The 19,210-nt window shown below is 39.4% G+C and overlaps 1 protein-coding gene across 1 annotated transcript in view; it reads left to right on the top strand.

The window, feature by feature from the left end:
• The window catches only part of LOC121615007 (epidermal retinol dehydrogenase 2-like), a 40,419-nt gene that overhangs the window by 12,014 nt on the left and 9,195 nt on the right, over window positions 1-19,210 (top strand). Inside the window, exons 5-6 of the mRNA XM_041949134.1 lie at window positions 833-977; window positions 5,221-5,346. Coding sequence (XP_041805068.1) covers window positions 833-977; window positions 5,221-5,346 — 271 coding nt within the window. The remainder of the gene's footprint in view (window positions 1-832; window positions 978-5,220; window positions 5,347-19,210) is intronic.

The following is a 19,210-nucleotide window of genomic DNA, read 5'->3' on the forward strand; positions in this document are numbered from 1 at the left end:
CACACAATAAAAGTTGTTGTTTCAAACGACCTTCCAAATTCCTTCCCTGTGACTGATTGAGGCAGCTTCTGGTGGAAATATATTTGCCCTTGATCGCATCCACACTGACCTAGCTAAATCTGAAAAAAAAAAAAAAAACATTTCTGTTTTGACCTTCTGTCCACACGTGAGGCCCTGATATAGTACAAAACTGACACACGTGGAAAGCAGGTCAGACAGCAGGTGTCCGACTGGTTCTGTTTATAGCACATTGTGTGTCTGCATAAACACACTTGCTCACCTGTTCCGTTGGCATGCTAGACTGGTGCGTACAGCACTTTTGAGCTGCAAATGAATAATCAGAAAGTCGTGGACATGGACAGATGATGAAATTTATTTTATGTGGACTCTTAATGCGGACACAGAACAAATAACCCCTCAGAGTGGGTAATTAAAATTGCCCTCAATTTTTGGAGCCAGTGTGTACAGAGAGCTTTGTGAAAATGACAGGAAAATACTGGTATAGCTAACTGTGGTCTTTTGCTAACTGGTTTTCAAGGGAGCATGTGGTTTAGGTGTTTCTGTCACAGGGGGGTAAGTCCTGATGGGGTAAAATTATTGAATCCCCTACGTTAACGTAAGTTGTGGATTTGTGAGATAAAATCACTGCCATGGTCCATCTGGATGAGATGAAAAATAACAAATATCCAAAGTAATTACCATTTCATACATCCTGAACAAATAAGACTTGAAGTGAACAACAAATAAGAGCACAAACTGACCTCTGTGACGCCTTATAACTGATTCTTTTCACATGTTTTTATTTTATTTTTTTTTACCCCTCTTCCTGCAGACTACTGTGCAAGTAAGTTTGCAGCAGTAGGTTTTGCAGAGTCAGTGGGTCTGGAGCTGTTGGCAACTGGGAAGGATGGCGTTAAGACCACTGTTGTGTGCCCATACTTCATCAACACTGGAATGTTCGATGGATGTCATACTAAGTAGGTATCTTTTATGATTTTCCCCTTTGATGGTTGTGTATAATTTAGGTAGCTGGCTGATACGAAACTGGTGATTCTAAGTAATTCGTACATGTAAATGTTATATCCAGGAACTGATATCAAAGTTCATCTTGGGAGCTTAGGTTTTTTCCATGGCAAAGAGCAATATTTAATCAAAATTGTAGAAAATAATTACACTTGAATATAATAAGAAAGAATAGAAATAGAAGTAATATCCACATTTTTCAAGTAAAAAAAAAATTAAATTCAGCCCCTGTGGTAAATTTTACCTACATGTATGAAACTTGGTCGGCTGATTAACCATGTCCAGACTAGAAAAATGTATTCCATCTGGGTCATGCCTTAAACCCAACAGGAAGTCAGCCATTTTGAAATGAATGACATATTTTACCCATTTGCAGGGCTCATATTATAACTAGCTCCTCCTGCAGGATTCATCAGATCAGCTTTAAGCTTTTCTTGGGCAGTGCTCTCTAGAGACCTTGATTTACAAGCACTCTGATTCGACAAACTCCTCTTATTTCACAATTTCTCAGCTGTGTCAACCAATCTCAGGCGAAAGGAAAAGACATAATGTTTTGCAATTTACAGGCACTCTGTTTTCTCAAGTTGCTGCTTTTTTCTATTTCACAGCAGTACAAGAGCGCCATGGCTGGTGCTACCCCCTGTGTTGTAAAAGAGTGGTTGTCAGACTAGAAAAGATGAATCCACGAGTCTTGCTTCATGGTACAGGCTGAATATTTAAGATAAAATAAGACTGTATTGACGCTACGCTGGGGAAATTCAGGTTAGGGCCTGTGGCCTTCCTTGTCTTCATCTTCCTTAGCTTCTTCTCACCTGATCTGTTGTTATGGAGCAGCTTGGGGCAGGAGTCAGTGGTGACTCCTGTTGAGTGAGGTGGGGGGAGGGGGCTGTAGTTTGCTCTGATATGGACTTACAGAGAGTTAAGTGGTGTGGGAGGGTGCTGTCGGTGTCAAGGATACTCCGGAGGGGGAGCAAGGTGTGTGGAGAAGTAACGCTATCAGGTCTGGGCTCTGGTGGATGGGGGAGGGAGTGGCAGTAGTATCAGATCTGTCAGAGAACAGAGTCAGTTAGTTTGCCCATCCCAGGTCTCCAAATTATGGGCCCCTCCCACTGCCTTTACTGTGGCCAGAGATTGTTTTCAGGCCTCTCCAGACCTCTCTTGCACTGTTCCCCTATAGGCGCTCCTCCTCCTCCTTTCTCCTGTAGCCATCCTTGCCTTTCTATTTGGCCAAATGCTAACAGCTAGCAGCTCTGTGTTTCTAGTGCAGAGTTGCTCCTTTACACTGATGTGTCCCAGTTTACACCATCTGTTTGTCACAAACATTGCTATGCCCCCACCCCTCCTCTTACCAGTCTCATTTGCTCTTTTGTCCCCCTTTTCAAGTTGAAAACAGTCCAAAATGAGGAGTCCAAAGTGAGTTCACTCAGCTATTTCTGTGAAGCACATAATACTTCACACCTGGTATTCCTTCTGTAGCCTGGTTAGCACTGTTAAGCTCTTCCATTGTTATTAGGGAGAGATCGCACGGTCCCCACTGTAACAGGCAATATGGATTGTTTATACAGTCTTTTCTTCTCACAGCACTTCACTCCAGCCCCAAATCCCATCTTCCTTCTCCTTTTTTCTGCAGGGATCTCTGATCATTCCACTGGGAATACCTTCCTGTTGCACAGTGCTAACAGCTGTTCCCTTGTGTAAACAATGGAGCTGTTCTCTTACCAGTTGTACATCCATAGAAGTACGAGGCTGGAGCTGCTGTAACTAGTTGCCACACTTGCAGCGCCATCTTTATGATAATAATACATAAAATATGAAGCCTTCAGTATTAACTAGGGTCTGTGGCATGTAAAACACCTGTTGTCACTGTTTCTGTGTTGTCCTTCCTCAGCACCAGGCAACTTTGTCATTTAGAATTTGATGCGAGCAACACCTTTCAAAAATGTTGGGATGGGGTCATATTTACCATTCTGTTGCATGACCTCTTCTTTTAACAATACTAAGCATTTGTGAACTGAGGAGACCAATGCCGAAATTTTGAAAGTGAAATGTTTTCCCATTCTTACTTGGCGTGCAATTTTGGCTGCTCAACAGTTCGCGGTCTTCTTCGCCTTCTTCCTATTTTATGTTTCATAATGCGGCAAACATTTTCAATGAATGACAAGTCTGGACTGTAGGCAGGCCAGTTCAGCACCTGGACTCTTTTACGAAGCAGCTATGCTGTTGTAATGCATGTAGAATGTAGTTTGCCGTTGTCTTGCTGAAATAAGCAAGGCCTTCCTTAAAAATGGCGTTGTGTACTTGGCAGCATGTGATGCTCCAAAGCCTGTATATGTCACTCAGCATTAATGGTGTCTTCACCAATGTGTTGGTTACCCATGCCATATGCACTAATGCATCCCTCACGGATGCTGGCATTTGAACTGTGCGTTGACAGCAAGCCGGATGGTCCCTCTCTTCTTTAGACTCAGCCTCTCTGGGATGGGTCTTTGTGGACCCAACATGCTACTAACCTGTTGTCAGTTAACCTAATTAATTGTGAGGTGTTCCACCAGCTTTCCTTTGGCATTTTGTCTTAAATTAAATATGGGGTTTCAATATTTTGCAAATCATCACATTTTGTTTCTGTAATTGTTATACACACACACCCACACATAAGCACATGCTAACATATGTGGGTGTGTGTATGTATATGTGTAAATGGATGTGGATGCATGTGTATATGGATTAATAGACGAGAAAGATTCCTGTAACTATTCAACAAAAACACAAAGTAATGAGGTTTCTATGGTGACATTATGATAAATGTGAAATTGACAGCATCTTTGTTGCTTTCTGTCTTCCGATACACATGCAAACACATCGCACCATTGCACAGCTACTGTGGTACTCTCCTGGATGTCCTGGGGTCAGCTTTTGAAGGTGTTAGGAGACTTGTGTCGATCTTTATTTCCGTCTCTCTGCCTTCTTCCATCAAACAGCCCCCTGAAGCCACCAGGACACATACTTTATGCCAGGGCCAAACACCTGGCCTGTCAATTCATAAATCAGTACCTTGAAGTCATTAAAATCGTCACAAAGCATCCTAAACTTTGACCTGCATAAAATTGATTAAATTGAGAGGTGTCCGTATTTGGATAGGTGGTTATATGTCCATTCTAACCAAAAACCGCTGGACCCAAGAGTCAGTTTTCGGGTGTCAACCTGCAGTGGTCTCTAGGTCTAAAGGTCCTTAAGTTATCATTTTGGCCAAGCACATCCATAGATGTTTCCAGGTATTCTCGTTGATAAAATCTCTGATGAGGTTAAAGGTGGGGTGACGATTTGAATTAATGTGATATTGCGTCATTGCTACCACCAACTACCTGTTCTAAACTAATAGTGCATCAAGCTTTCTTTGTCTTATGCTGTAGTACACAGGATTTGTGTTTGATAAAATAGTCACTGTGTCAGATTGGCTGATAATTGCCATGACTTGGGTGAGAGACATGACAGACTACATATCGGTCCCTGACCAGTCATAGCTTGCTGTCTTTCATGCCCTGCAAGATGTCATAGGGGAGGATGTACTTGGAACCGACTTCTGTTAGTTAAAATGTAAACACATAGTGGTGCCCAAAGCGACGTGTATGTTCAGAAAAGCCTAAAAAGAAGGGAAAAATGACTGTGACCTTTTCTGTGTTTCACAATTCTACCTGCCAGCACCAACAACATCATTCCTCTTTCGTTTTGCCATATTTACAGTTGTGTGTGAAGAGCACTCTGTGCTTTTATTGGTCAGCCTCAGGGAATTTGTCAAGGAAAGCAAAATTTGGACATGCTGGTCTGTCTGTCAGGGCACTGTGAGGTGTCCCAGCTGCATCGTCTGTTTTTGTCCACTGTGACACTACACGGAAAAAAGCAATCAAATTTTGTACATTTACATGTACATTAAATGGGTGAGCCTGCATGTGCTTTGATGTAAGTACAAAAGTAATTTGAATATTTTCAGTTTTACTTCACATGGCATTTAACTGAATATAAAATCACCAGTTGACTTACGACATATTGTTCAGAAATGCCTTTTATGGTAGAACTTATTTCTACCAAACCATATGTCATCTCTTGCAGGGCAAACACAGAATGTAACAATTGCTGGTAAGTGGCTCAGTGTTGTTAGAAGTTGTATTTTTACTTAATTAGTTTTCTTGTCTTCGTCAGGTGGCCAAGACTCCTCCCAATCCTGAATCCAGACTATGTAGCCAAGAAGATCATCGAAGCTGTGCTCACAGACCAGGTCTACTTGCTACTGCCCAAGAGCATGTACCTCATCGCAGCTCTCAAGAAGTTAGTCTACCTTTTCTTTTCCTCGTAACAACACTGAAGTCACACACATCTCTCTACAAATGTGGTTACGCCACACTACTGTTGTCAGGTTAGAAAAGTCTGACAACCTCAACAAGAAAAATGGTTCAATCCTTTTTTTCCCTTCGGTTTCTACTGGCAAACAACAAAATCAAACATCTAAACAACAGTGGGTGTTTAGGTGTCAGTGCATGTAGCCAACATTTAGCTTCATGCATCGACACCAAAAGGAGTTAGTTTTCAGTGCCACTTTGAACTCGGGCTGTCAAAATTGGCCAAAAATGCTGTTCAATTATTCCCTCTAAACCAAAAACACACAAAGGTTTGAACCATTCGAAAATCTATTTTTGTGTATTACATCCATAACCAATACAACAAGAGACATAGTAGTTGTACAACAACATAAACTTATTTTAAAACATCTACATACATACACATTACAAAATAAACAGACAAAGTAATGTCCTCAACTGTGTTATTGATAATGTGCTCATTTCAGCTTGACCAACATTTCCATTTTCAATCAATGAAAGTGACCTATGTGCAGTTGCACAGGTCCAACTGTCCTGGAAAATTTCAATATCTCAGACTAACGGAAGGAATTCTGGGTGTTTGTGCACTGTGACAGAATTTGCCACAGACGGGCTCAGATTGTTATAATACACGTCTGACGACATTATTGATAAAATCCCTACAAAGATACCTTCTTGCTAAAGAGTAAGATCATTTTTCTTTAACAAGAAACATCTGGCCCAAGTCACCAGACTCGATTCACAGTGATTTTATCGGAAAACACAATAATCACTAACTCTGAAATAAACTTTAAATTCACTAATTCAGGAGAGGAGCGAGAAGGTGGACATCAGAACAGGAGAGATTTCTATAAGTTAGACTTCAACAGATTGTCCTGGTTAAAAAAAAAAGGAATTACTGGACAATAGAAACTGATTTCATTACTCCTGTCCCTCATGCTGTACTCTTAGTGCAACCACCGCTGCGTTGCTTTATTTACTCCCTCACATTTGAATATTAGTTTTCACAATCCAATGCTGACAGCCCTACTTTGAACCAAGTGTTGTATATCTGACCACACAGTGTAGATAGAGAGATAGAGAGATAGATATACTTTATTTATCCCAAGCTGGGAAATTGCAGTGCAGCAGCAGCATTAAACAGTGAAATAAGTGAAAATAAGACTATAAAGAGCAAACTATACATAATAAAAATATAAAAATAGCAAGCAGTAAAAAGATTATATACATAACAATAATAATAAAATAGCCAAATAGTAAACAGTAGTAAAAGTATTGCACAAAAGGAATATCAAATGCAAATGAATATCAAAATAAGAATATCAAAAGCAAATGGCAGTGAAAATAAAGTGTACCGTGACTGTAAGAACAAACTGTATATAATAAAATATTGAAATAGCAAGCAGTAAAAAAAATTATATACATAATAATAATCAAAAGCAAACAGTAGTGGTAAGAAGTATTGTATTATTATTATTCAGCTGTTATTGTACAGTGTAATGGCATGTGGCAGGAAAGATTTCCTGTATCTGTCCCTTCGATAGTGGAGCTGTAGCAGCCTGTAGGAGAAGGTGCTCCGCTGTCTGTCCACTGTGTGATGGAGAGGGTGCTGATCATTGTCCATGATGGATAACAGTTTATTCAGCGTCCTCCTCTCCACCACAGTCTCAAAAGACTCAAGTCTGAGTCCAAGTACAGAGCCAGCCTTCTTGATGATCTTATGAAGTCTGTTGGTGTCGCTGGCTCTGATGCTGCTGCCCCAACATACAACGGCAAAGAAGATAATGGCGCAGTAGACAAGTTTTTGTGTTGCCTATCATTCTGAAATAAATGTTGATGGCAGAACGTAATGGCTATAGGTGGTTTAGGGTATGATCTCCCAGGAAGATGGAGCCTGACTTGCAATCCAGTCAGGCAGGTACCGTTTCTACTTCATGCATATGAAATTATTACAATTTCACTTTACCTCGACAGTGAACATGATTCTTTTTTCTCTTATTTAAAAAATAGTGGCATTGACTGTTTCTTCATGGAAACTTGGAAACAAGTGTGGTGGTAAACAATTGCATTTTTGGTAGTTGCTGTGCTCTGAGGAAAACGGAAAGGGATTCTCTTGTATTTGCAACAGCAACACCAGCAGTAATGCCACGTGGAAATGTGGTATTACTGCTGGGAAAAAGTTGTCTGTCCACTTTAACTTGACTTGACTTTTATGCTCCCAGTGGGTTTTAGCTCATTAGCTAGTTTGTTGCTGTTGTTGAAAACTAGTGATATGTAGTAAACAACACTAAGTACTTCATTCATATTACTGATGGGTTTTCCATTGAGACAGTATAGTGCATGGAGTCCTGAGTAATGAATTTGACTGATGATATGAATTTTTTCATACCCTTGCTTAGCTGTGAGACACTCATCCCTGCCCCCTGGATCCCGACATGGCCATAAAGATTGTGTCAAATGAAAGCCAGAGGTCAACCTGACCAGGAGAGTGGTCTAAAAGTATCCAGAGGTGATTCTATTTAGCCCTCAGCGATGAAGTCATCTTCATATCTTTGATATTTATAGCCTGGAAATGTAATGGAAAAAAACTCTAAGTACGCTTTAGATTACTAATGTAAGAAATGCTTGGCAAGTGATGCTACCAAACTAAAATCTGAGCTAAAATCTGAGGGTTCACTCTCAATAATGTGTTGTGACAAGTCACAATCAGGTAGGTGGGTCTTGTTGAACTTTGACTCCTCTGGATTGCTTTATGGCTTGTTTGTTAGTACTCAATTGCCTTTTTTTTTTTTTTTGCCAAGGTCTCATTTAGTCACACTTTTCCATATAGCATCTAAAGGAAAGCATTGCTAATTACATTACTAGTAACAAGCATGCCTATGCTGTTCATTTCCCAACTAATATTGCCAGCTACTATTTTCACAGAACTTGAGCAAAGATAAATTCAAAGTAGTTTTAGCAAGAGTTTTAATAGAGTTGACTGTGCTGTGTCAGTTGCTGAATATAGCAGCTACTAAAATGCAGGAGGAGACCGAAAGAGTACTGGTTGAGCAATGGGTTTTGTTTTTTTGTTTTTTCAGGGTTCATACTGATACCAGGTATTAGTAATCAAGAAAACTAACATTTGGATGAGTGGAATTAATGAATTAATTAGGCATTTTGAATAAGAATGAAAATATTTGTGTCAAAATTTAGAACACACAAACAACAGCTTAAAACTTTGTTTAAATGCCTTCATCTATATGTTTAATAAATGTTGCGAAAGAGAACTTCATTACCTTTGTAACATTAAAAAATGTACAGGTTGCCTGTGTTTTTAATAAACCTTAAACCAGAAAGAACAGCTGCTCAGCTGCTCCAGTGAGACAGATTCTGTTCCTCTCATAATTGCTGACGATTCACTGAAAATGCACTCACTCTGTACAGACAAGGGTGGTAAGCAAAGAAATCATTTTTATTACTTGGAGACTGTGGCTAATGAGTGAAGAGTGGCCTAAACAGCATCACTTTTAAACTCCACTGAATGAAATCCTGTGGGCCGTGACTCAAGGTATTTTCAGTGGTGGCACTGGGAAACTGGGCATGCCAGCCATCATAAAGTAGAAATAGACAATAAGGTCGTGGTGTTTATTGCAACTTCAGCCATGAACACCAGCTGCCTTACCTTCAAAACATGGCTCTGCTCTCTCAACCTACCAGCTCCAGTCTGCAAATGTGTTCCTCTTTGTCTGTCTTGCACAGTAGTCTTCAGTGTTGGTAGGCCTGACATGTAACCTATCTAGAGCTGCTTATGATTGATTAATTGTTTAGTTGTCATCTGTTAAGTTAATCTGCAGTTATTTTGCTAATATATTAAACGGTTTGAGTTTGTTTGGTTTTTTTGAAGAAAAGTTCAAATTCAACTTTTAAAACCGGTTTCATCCTCTTAAATTCACTACACTGATCAACATTTTTCACCATTTTCTTACATTTTATAGACCAAACAAGTCTGATTAATCGAGAAATCGAGAAAATAATCAGCAGATAATCAACAGTGAAAATAATCGGTTGCAGCCCTAAACTAATCAGCGCAATTACAGACATTAAGCGAATTGCTGAGTGGTGACTATAGACAGAGAGAGGCGGCTGGAACAGAACTAAAGTGGTACTGTTTTTGAATTAATACAGTTTTATTTGCAGTCGGATATATATAAAAAATAGTCCGATGATCAGAAAAATGCTGAATATTGGAGCTGGAAATTGGTCGACCCCTACTACATATATTCTGTAAGGAGAAAATTTCTTATGCTATGGGGTTATTATCATCCTGGAATAACAGTGCATCATGAGTTAACATCATAACTGTATAATTCCTGGGTGATTTTACCAATGCAGAACTACGTATGATTAAACCCATACCATGTTTAGGCAGCAAACCCTGTTAAACATGGTGGGTTCAAGGCATCCTTTGGCTCTCTCCATATGAAAGACGATGTGGATGTAGCAAAAAGGGCAGAGGATGACTCATCAAAACATTTTCCATTGACCTGGTCTTGATGTTTTGTGTCTAAAGCACCAGATAATGTGTTTTGTGCAAAAGCTTTAGTTACAATTGGTCTTGTAATGGAAGCCCTGCCCATGAATTCCATTTTGCTGTTCATGATGTACAGTTTTTACTGAGAAGGCTCACAGGTGAGCTGGTCCAGTGCTGTGGTAATTTTAGCCCATACTTCTGTGGCATTAGTCATCTACAACACCAACCTGTGTGCCCATCTTTGTCGGTGAGCTTCTGTTTGTTATCAGAGTTCTTTTAAATAGTGCAGTTCATATTTGGTGCATCCTGACATAATGTTTGACATCGGTTCCCTTGAAAAATTACAGAATTGTCTTTGTGTTTGCTTGTGCAATTTAGACAGTTTTATACTTGGCTCGTCAGGTCTTTGATGTTTTTATGAAACCCTTTGCTCTTTTACCTTACTGGTAACAGTCCTTGTATTACAACTTTTGTAGTTGAATTTCCAATTGGGGTTTGGTTACTTTAAAGTCAAACTTCTTTCATGGATTGATAGACTGACCACATACCAATTTCAACTCACCAACTACTTTATGGCCTACATGGCAAATGTGCAGTAATCTCTCCATTACAGATTTTCAACATGTTTTTTAAAAATATTCAGTTTCAATTTCTCATCCAGTTAAATTCAGTTTACTTGATTTAATAGGATAAGCCACTAACCTTCCATCTAACAGTATCACTGTTAGATGGAAGGTTAGGGGATTAAGGCAACTAAAAAACATCACACATGTCGTGTCGAAGTATCCTTGAGCAAGATACTGAGCCCCAAGTTGCTCCTGGTGTTGTGCATCAGTGTGTGAATGTGTTAATGTAATGAGCAGGTGGCCTAGCTACCATGTGTGGATGGGTGAATGCAGGCTCGTGTTGTAAAGCACTTCAAGTGGTCGGAAGAGCAGAAAAGCGCTAAATAAATACAGTCCATTTACCATTTTACCATTCATCCATGATTTATCCCATTTTAAAGGTACTAAAAAAATAATGATTAAAAATGTATTATCAATTTGTCATAGTTACATTATTTAAAAAACTGTATATTGCATTTGACCTTGTGTGCCACCAATGTTACATTTTGCGAGCTCTGTATTCTGAAGAAAGTTTTTAGAATTCCCAACAATAGAAGGAAAAATCACTATTAAAATGTTTATCATTAATCATGAAATGAAAAGACATCAGAGAGGCAAGGCAGAAGGAACATCCTCTACAGAATGCATGAAATATATGATTTTAATGTTGAGAGTCTTCTCAGTGGTAGAATATAGAAGGCACCAGGTATCTCCCCTGCCATCTGTTCATTTGACAGAGACAGTGTATGTTGATTAAAACGCTGAATGCACTGCCTGTAGCTTTGAAAGTCAGAGTTGAATATTTTATATATTTCTTCCTTGCCCTCATCCTGTCCCTCCATCATCCTCTTCAGTGTTCTGCAGTGGAAGCTGACCTGCCTTCTTGGCTCTTACCTGGGATTGTCAGTCGAAGTAGACTGCCACACAAACCTCAGTCTGCACTACAAATTGCACTAGCGACATCCAACAGTATTACCATGCTCTTCTGCAGACATTTTGAACAATTTCCAATTTGTGTGTGTGTGTGTGTGTGTGTGTGTGTGTGTGTGTGTGTGTGTGTGTGTGTGTGTGTGTGTGTTTGACGCACACATGAAAAATAAGCAAAAACTGCATTGTCAGTGCAATCAAGAACATTACGTTGTCATGTTTTTTTTGTGTATTTAGTGATAGCGAATGAGACAGAAAAATGCATACCATATGTTACATCTTCCATTGCCTTCCTTAGAATAGTGAGTTTCTGGGAATTCTGTTTAGTGAGGTTGCTTTTTCTCAGCTCTCAGCAGTTAACATTGGTAAGTCTGATGTTATCATTGATATAAATGAGGAAACATATAGAAAGAATAAAGACAAGGATGTTGTAAGAAACCAGAAGTCTGTTAAGGACCTGTTCTCCAGCAGTGATGTGCTTTGTATCAATTTTGTGGAGAGCATTGTTATTACGGTGGTTGTGGTTTTTGTTTAAAGCACTCTCACAGCCTCAGCACAGCTTTTCAAAGGGATGTTATCACCAGAATTGTTGTTCTCTATTGATGTACAGCACTGTAGAACAGAGCTTACAGACAGTTTATTGTCTCTCTCACAGTTACCCAGAGACAAAACTGAACCTGTTTGTAATGTCATCTAGCGACAAACATTGCAGAGACACTAACTTTTGTGTACTTGTGACTGCAAACGGCATGGTTTTTGTTTTTGTTTTTTTTTTTTTGTTTGGCAGGTCCCTGTGCAATGGAATGATGGTGTTCCTGTGGGCATTAAAACTCACATATTCTAAGTATCTGCTGAGTCAGTTGCCAGCTGCTCATATGTCATCACGACTCTGCAGAAAAGTTCTGTGGTTTGGCTAAAGCTTGTGTAGGTTTTGATTGATTTTGAGTGTCAATTGAATAAAAGTCTGGTATTTTTCATGGTGCTTATTCAGTATCACTTGAGTAACTTCAAGTAAGTACATTTTTAAGCACTAAAATATGTCTAATGTTTGTGCCTAGTTGGTCAATTGTCTCTACAAAGTTATTGAAAAGTATTTAATAAAGACTGTTAATTTTGTCATGAAACTGAATTATGTTTGTTTACAGTAAAGCCATCACTCACATGTGCGGCCTTGACCAAGATCTTGCCTCAGTAAATGAATATTGTACAGATCGGTGCGTATGGATGATTTCCCTAATATTCTTTACTGTGTCTTCCCTCCAGCACCTCCAACCAGTCTTTACTTGATGAGCAGTGATTCTTTTGAATTGGACTGTAGTTGTAATTTCACAGCCATAATGTGAAGTAATTTGTCAAAAATAAAAGGTTGACCATTGTGAACACACTCCCCATATCACTTCTGTCAACATACTGAAAATTTACAGAAACCAAAAACCCATTCCTGTCCAGTCTGTTATAAAGGAGAAGCTTTAAAAACAGGCTTTCAGAAGCTCGGATGGTTCAAGTCAAAGTGAGATCCCTGTGGTTGACTGAGCATACAGTACATCAGAGTTAATATAACTGGGTTGTTGCCAAAGGAAGGTTAAGGAATACAGATTAGATTGTATGATGTCTTGGGGAAACAACTAGCTTGACATGACTCATCACACCATCACCCAACCTTGAACCTTGAACCTGTGCAAGTATCAAGCTAGATGCCCCTCTACCTTGCACCTCCCACACTGACGGAAGGGTTGATGAATGGATCAATAAAACAAGGGACGGATAAAAAGTACTTAGATGGATTCATGATAGATGGGAGAACAAAAGTGCTGCATACCCAGAGCACATCTAAAGTGATAAATTTGAACGTGTCTAAATGCAGAGCTTGAGTGCAAACTGGACAAACACCCAGCGGAAACAAACTGAGACATAATATAAGAAGTAAATCAGCTAGCTGCTCTGAATCTACTGAGTGTTTGGGACCTTCTGGCCTCAAGCTGCCTCTTGTACACCTACGGCAGTTGGAGCCATCAAAGACCATCATTTTTATGGAGACACTTGGTGTATATGGCAGTGGGTACAAGTATTTGGCTAAATACATCTTATGAAGCGTGATAATGTTGCTGTCAGGAGCTGTATTTTAGCTGCTGTTGAACAGTCAGTTACATGTACGCACCATCCACAATGGTCTGATTCAACTCCTGTTTTATGGACAGAGGTATGTGTAACATACACATGATGCAAATAGCATTACAATCAATTCTGAAATGAGTGTGTGTGGACTCATATATGTTTTTGCTCTCACTGGAGCTGTTACTGCTAATTCTGATCCAGAAATGCCAACTCATGACTGGAAAATCAACCCATTGGTAGTCAAAACTTCTGGACATGTATTGTCGGTAGAACAGCTTCAGGTCATTCTCCTGGTTTTACACATCAAGATCAGTTTATTAGTATAGTGCTAGCACTTTAAAGTGTCTTCTTTTTCACCGTGGTTTTGGTGCAGCTCCCCCACTGTAAGCAACCCAGCCTCAACTTCATAAAATCCAACACGCTGTTCTTTTTGTCTGCCACAGACTCACAACGGCCCTCCCTCATCCCAAATCTATTTGGATTCAGTGAGGAATCCCAAAGCAGCTTCTGAATTGTCTTACTGTATTTCATATCATACAGGCTTTGCTTTGGATAAATAAAGTCTGTTACATGTTTGACATATGCAGTCAAATATCAATTAGATCATGGCTAACAGTGCAAAGTCATGGAAACATTAAACATGTGGGCTACAGCTCAGAAAACAATTTCTCAGAGAACTCTCATATATCACACAGCTCCTGTCATTAACCTGTATTTATGCTGACTCAGACAATGCCATGGTCATAAAATCTAGATTTGATCAGTGGCCAACCGCTCACAGTGGTTTCCAGTTAACAGCTTGTATTCATGGGCTGTAAACCAATCTATTTCTATTTATTACATGCTCTGTTGAAAAACCTGTAAGTGAGTTAACCTGTAACGTGACTTCTACTTTATTAAAACACAGTATAGCTGATAACAGGGTACAGGAGGAGACTTAATGAAGGTTTAATGGGCTGAGTAACAGGCTGTGTCTGCCTGCACTGTCATGGCGATGGGGCAGTGAAAAAAAAAAAAAAAAAACTACTGTGGTCTCTAAATTTCACTGTGCCTACTCACTTTAAATGTTAATACAGCCAATCATACAGCTGTTTTCATTAGCATGTTGGTTTTGTTAGACAATGTCATGCACGATTTAATTTCCACTGCAGTGCAGAAACTTGGGGATTAAATCACTGGGCTATTTTCTCCGTGTTCAGTTGTGACCAAGCAATCAGAAAAAATATGTATGAGGCTATGTGACGGATTCAGTGGAATTAAAACACACACAAAGGTCAGTGTTTGTGATCAGACAACAGGAGGAACAGAACAGAATTTTTACAGGCTGATGGTTGAAGTGTATGCATCTCTCTACAGAGAACATCATTTTTCACTCACCTACAGCAACTCCCACTCTCATTTTATTCTTTCTTCCCAGAAAGCAGAAGTACAGTAAAATGTGAAGTGTCATATAAAGTTCACCTGCAATGAAATTCAGTTTTACCATCACACGTTGCCAGGTTTTTCTAGCAATATGTGAATTTAAGTTAAATGTGGTAACTGTGGGTGACTTTAATATGCACCATGCAATCTTCAGTTCATGAGTCATCTGGACACTCTTAGTTTAAAAAGTCCAAGAAGTGAAACAAGTCCATATGCAAATTATCAGTAAGTCCTTCAACAGTCTTTCTATCATTAAATAAATACAGCATGGGGTTTGTGACCATGTTCACAGTTCAACATAATCCATTAAAAACATTTAGTGCTTGTGCCTGGAGCTAAGAGAATGGCCTACTGCTATCTGCAGCTTTATGCATGATCACTCATTTGGAATTTTGATAAAGCAGATCATGCAGCTGTTTTCATTAGCCTCTATTTATGTGGATTTTGTCAGAAGGCATTGCAATGGTAAAATAATAATTTGCAGCACTTTTGCTTTGCTAACTTTATAATGTTGGCTATGTATTGCAGTGAGTTGAAATGTTTTACACAAAATGGAGTTAATTTCTCCAATTAAATTGAAATTTACAGCATCACTCCACAGTTAAGGATTTTAAGTGCTTTGTGGGGGCTTGGCGACCCTGCTACCTGCATGGATTACACTGATGGGCCATTAGTAAAACAATGGGATATGTTCTTACAGTTTAATGAGCTGGTAATACTGCCTGTATGTCCACAGAAACCAGTTAAATCTAAAAACAGAAGGCTGTTTATGTGTCAAAGCAAAGCTTTTTGTTCTGCTGACAGACATCTGTCCAATCTCAATTTTATCATCATGAATTTGTTGCTGTGCCCACTCGGCTGAACCTTACCTGGGCAGCCATCGTCTTTTCTAACCAGTAGTTAGCTTTAGCACAGCTCTGAAACCAGTCCAGAAACTCCTTGCAGGCAGTGGTGCCATCATACTGACCCGATGGGTTACAACAAGAGGTGTATAGCTCTGGGCATGAGGGATAACAGGAGGCTTTATTTTGTATATTGGCCACGCCATCTTGAAAGCAGCCAAATGTCCCCATCAACACCAACAACCAACGGAACAACTCCGGACACTCGTGTTACTTTCGACAGTTTTCAACTACTTCAACTACTGAGAGCTGTGTTTGTGAACAACAGATGGTGTCACCCACGAAACATCATTGTAGAGGAGCGGGCTCGTACCATCCCGGTTGATGTCACCGACAGACAGGGACAGAACCCAAATGCAGACACACCGCAGGGCTGGTACAGTTCAACAGATTTATTGACAGAAAAAGCAAATAGCAAAGGCTTATGGGAATGGTGAAGTAAAGGGCAAATCTAATGCAATAAGTCCAAACAGGAAAACACATCCAAGAAAGGGAGCAGAAATCCAAAAATCAGAGAACAACAGGCAAGGTCCAGGTGAAAAACAAAACAGAAGTCCAAAAACACACTGGGACACACTCGAAAGGGTTGGTACACAAAACGTACAAAGACGAACGCACAAAGACTGAGGGGAAAATGCAGACTTGAATACACCGGGGAGGACAACAATGAGACACAGGTGAAACAAATCCAAATACTACGATTACTAGGGTAGGAACACAGGAAGTAAAGCAAAAGATGACACATAAGGTGAAGCTGCAACATAAAACAAGAAGTGACAAAACTAAATCAACCAGATTATGACAATCTTATCTTTCATATATATAGCTGATTCGGTATCATTTTTGATGGTCTTTTTGAAAAAGCAAAAAATAAGCAGCCATGGGCCGCTCTCAGTAGCTGTCTAGCACTCTGACAATTGAATATTTGACGCCCACAAAGTATGAGAAGGCAGTAGGAAGATAGCAAAGCTTTTTCAGGTAGCTGTTTCCTCAGTTCATAAAGTAATTAAGAAACAGCAGTTAACAGGAACATTGGAGTTGAAGTTGAGATCTGGAAGAACAAGAAAACTTTTGCAGGTTTGCTGTTTAGCAGACTCTTTCGAGTTGGTGCGCTGTCCAGCGCAACTATGACCTTCTTGGAAGGGTCTTCAAAAGAATTGGAAATAATTGAGACCAGATCAGCATTCAAGGTAAAGGTCTGGGCATTCAAGCATGCTTTGCTGCGACGACACTACCCGTACATCTGTCTGCCTCGTGTAACTGTTGGTGTTTGTTATTTGTCAGTCATCTAGTAAGTGAAGTTCAGCAGGAGTTTTGTCCCCTCTGCCATAACAGAACTGAGCAGAAGAGCCAAATTGTAATGTGCCAGAGTTTGTGAACGTGCTGGTGGTGGGTGCTGTTGGCTACAGTTTGATGTATTCTGTATAGTTTGATGCATTATCTATATTAGACATACACTCATCACTATGATCAATCAAGAAAGATTTAAAAAAATTGTATGTAATAACATGAATCATGAAAGACATTGTAACATCTTAATTAAAGCATCCCTCAGTCATAGTATTTTTACTGCTTTACTCACAGAAACATAAACCAAATACTAATAAACAGAATGTAGCAGGTTCAACACATTCAGGTTTATTACTCAATATACTATCTTACACACAGTCATAAACATAGTGAGTACTGTTGTCACTGGGCAATGTTGTACATGGTAGAAAGAGGTTTAGTTAATTCACTGAATCATGTTAGCTGTTTTCCCAACTGATAAAACAACTAATTTCTATGAATTCAGACTTGGGTGACTGAAGAGTCACTTAAGAGTCTCTTAAACTCAATAATGCTTGTTACATGTATGGTAAACATTAAGATCCTTATCTGTTCTCACCAGGGTGAGAGGGAGCGATAAAGGGGGTTATTGTCTGGGGTTTGTGTGTTGCTAGGCAGACAGAGAGCTCAGAGAGAGAGAGCTGATTGTGCTCTTGGTTGCATTTTATTCTTTGTGTTCAGCCTTAAAGGTGAGACACCAAAGTTGAGTTGCTATCAACAGTAATGTCTCTTTCCAGAAATCATGACCTGTTTACTCAAGATAATCAACAGACCTTGCTGTGAGCCCTTTCACGTGGGAACTGTTTTCTTTCTACCAAACTACTGGCAGGGGTAAATCGGTAGAAGGACAGTAATTCCAGCATGAAATTCTCCACAACAAGGTTTGTGGACTTCCTTCAGTAACCAGGTCACGATTTCTGGAAAGAGACATTACTTTTGTGATTGCTGTTGTTCAAATGTTTTCGCCTTTTTGGCTTTGACAACAGTAGAAAGAGGACAGTGGGAATGACTGATGGCAGCCCCCAGCACTTGACCTAAGTGAATAAAAATGTGTATTATCTTTGCAGTAAGATTGGTAATGGAAATGAAAAAGACCCTCAATGCTTTAGCTAAGTTGTTTTGCCCTTGATTACATTTGATAAGTCATTATTCTGGAGATGTCTTCTCTCATTGTTCTCTTTACTTTCTCTGGTCCATTTCTCTGAAAAAGAGTCATTATTCTGTATTAGAAAGCTTTTCATCTTTGGAACACAGCTCACATAAATGGAGATGCGTGCCTCGCCTGTCACCTCTGTTAATTTTACATAAAAGCCATTGTATTCCAGTTTTTAATGATGTGTTGTTGTATTTTCCAGCTTTGTCTCTGCTCCCCCTTTGAAGACATTCATGTGTTAGTCATCCAAAAGCTGCTAACACAGGCCTATTTAGGCAGAGATGCTAGGACGTCAAATTATTTAGCAAAGCCTATTTACATTTGTACAAATATATTGCTCCATTAGGAGCTATTTGTGCAATGAAGTCCTTTGGCTGCCACAAACAAAGGCATTGGCCCCTGGAATGTTTGTCTAGTTTTAAATGGGTCCTCCAGCAACTCAACATTGCACCTCCATTAAGTTAGAGGACTTGCCAGACTCACAGTTTATTTATTTATTAATTACAATATCCTGAATTTTAGTGGCTTAGCCAAGCTACAGAAAACCCTTCAATACATATTTCTCATAAAATAGTGTATGTGTGTGGCTTGTGAAGTATGAGTCACCCCACTCTAAATTCCTATTTTAATTATTTTGTTAATGATATCATCAATGTCCCTCAACATAGACATATGGGAGTCTTGATAATGTAACAAGGGTTTAGGTTTATTTTGTCAGTTTGAATTCTTTCAGTGTAGTTTCCAAGACATTGTGTTTTTTTCTGTGAGTCTGGTAGCCAGACTGCTTTGCTATGGAGTAGAAGCCAGTCAGAGGCACAAACAACAGCAGTAGCAAACACAAAATACTT

The sequence above is a fragment of the Chelmon rostratus genome, chromosome 12, assembly GCF_017976325.1.
Source record: "Chelmon rostratus isolate fCheRos1 chromosome 12, fCheRos1.pri, whole genome shotgun sequence".
NCBI classification, from domain to species: Eukaryota; Metazoa; Chordata; class Actinopteri; order Chaetodontiformes; family Chaetodontidae; genus Chelmon; species Chelmon rostratus.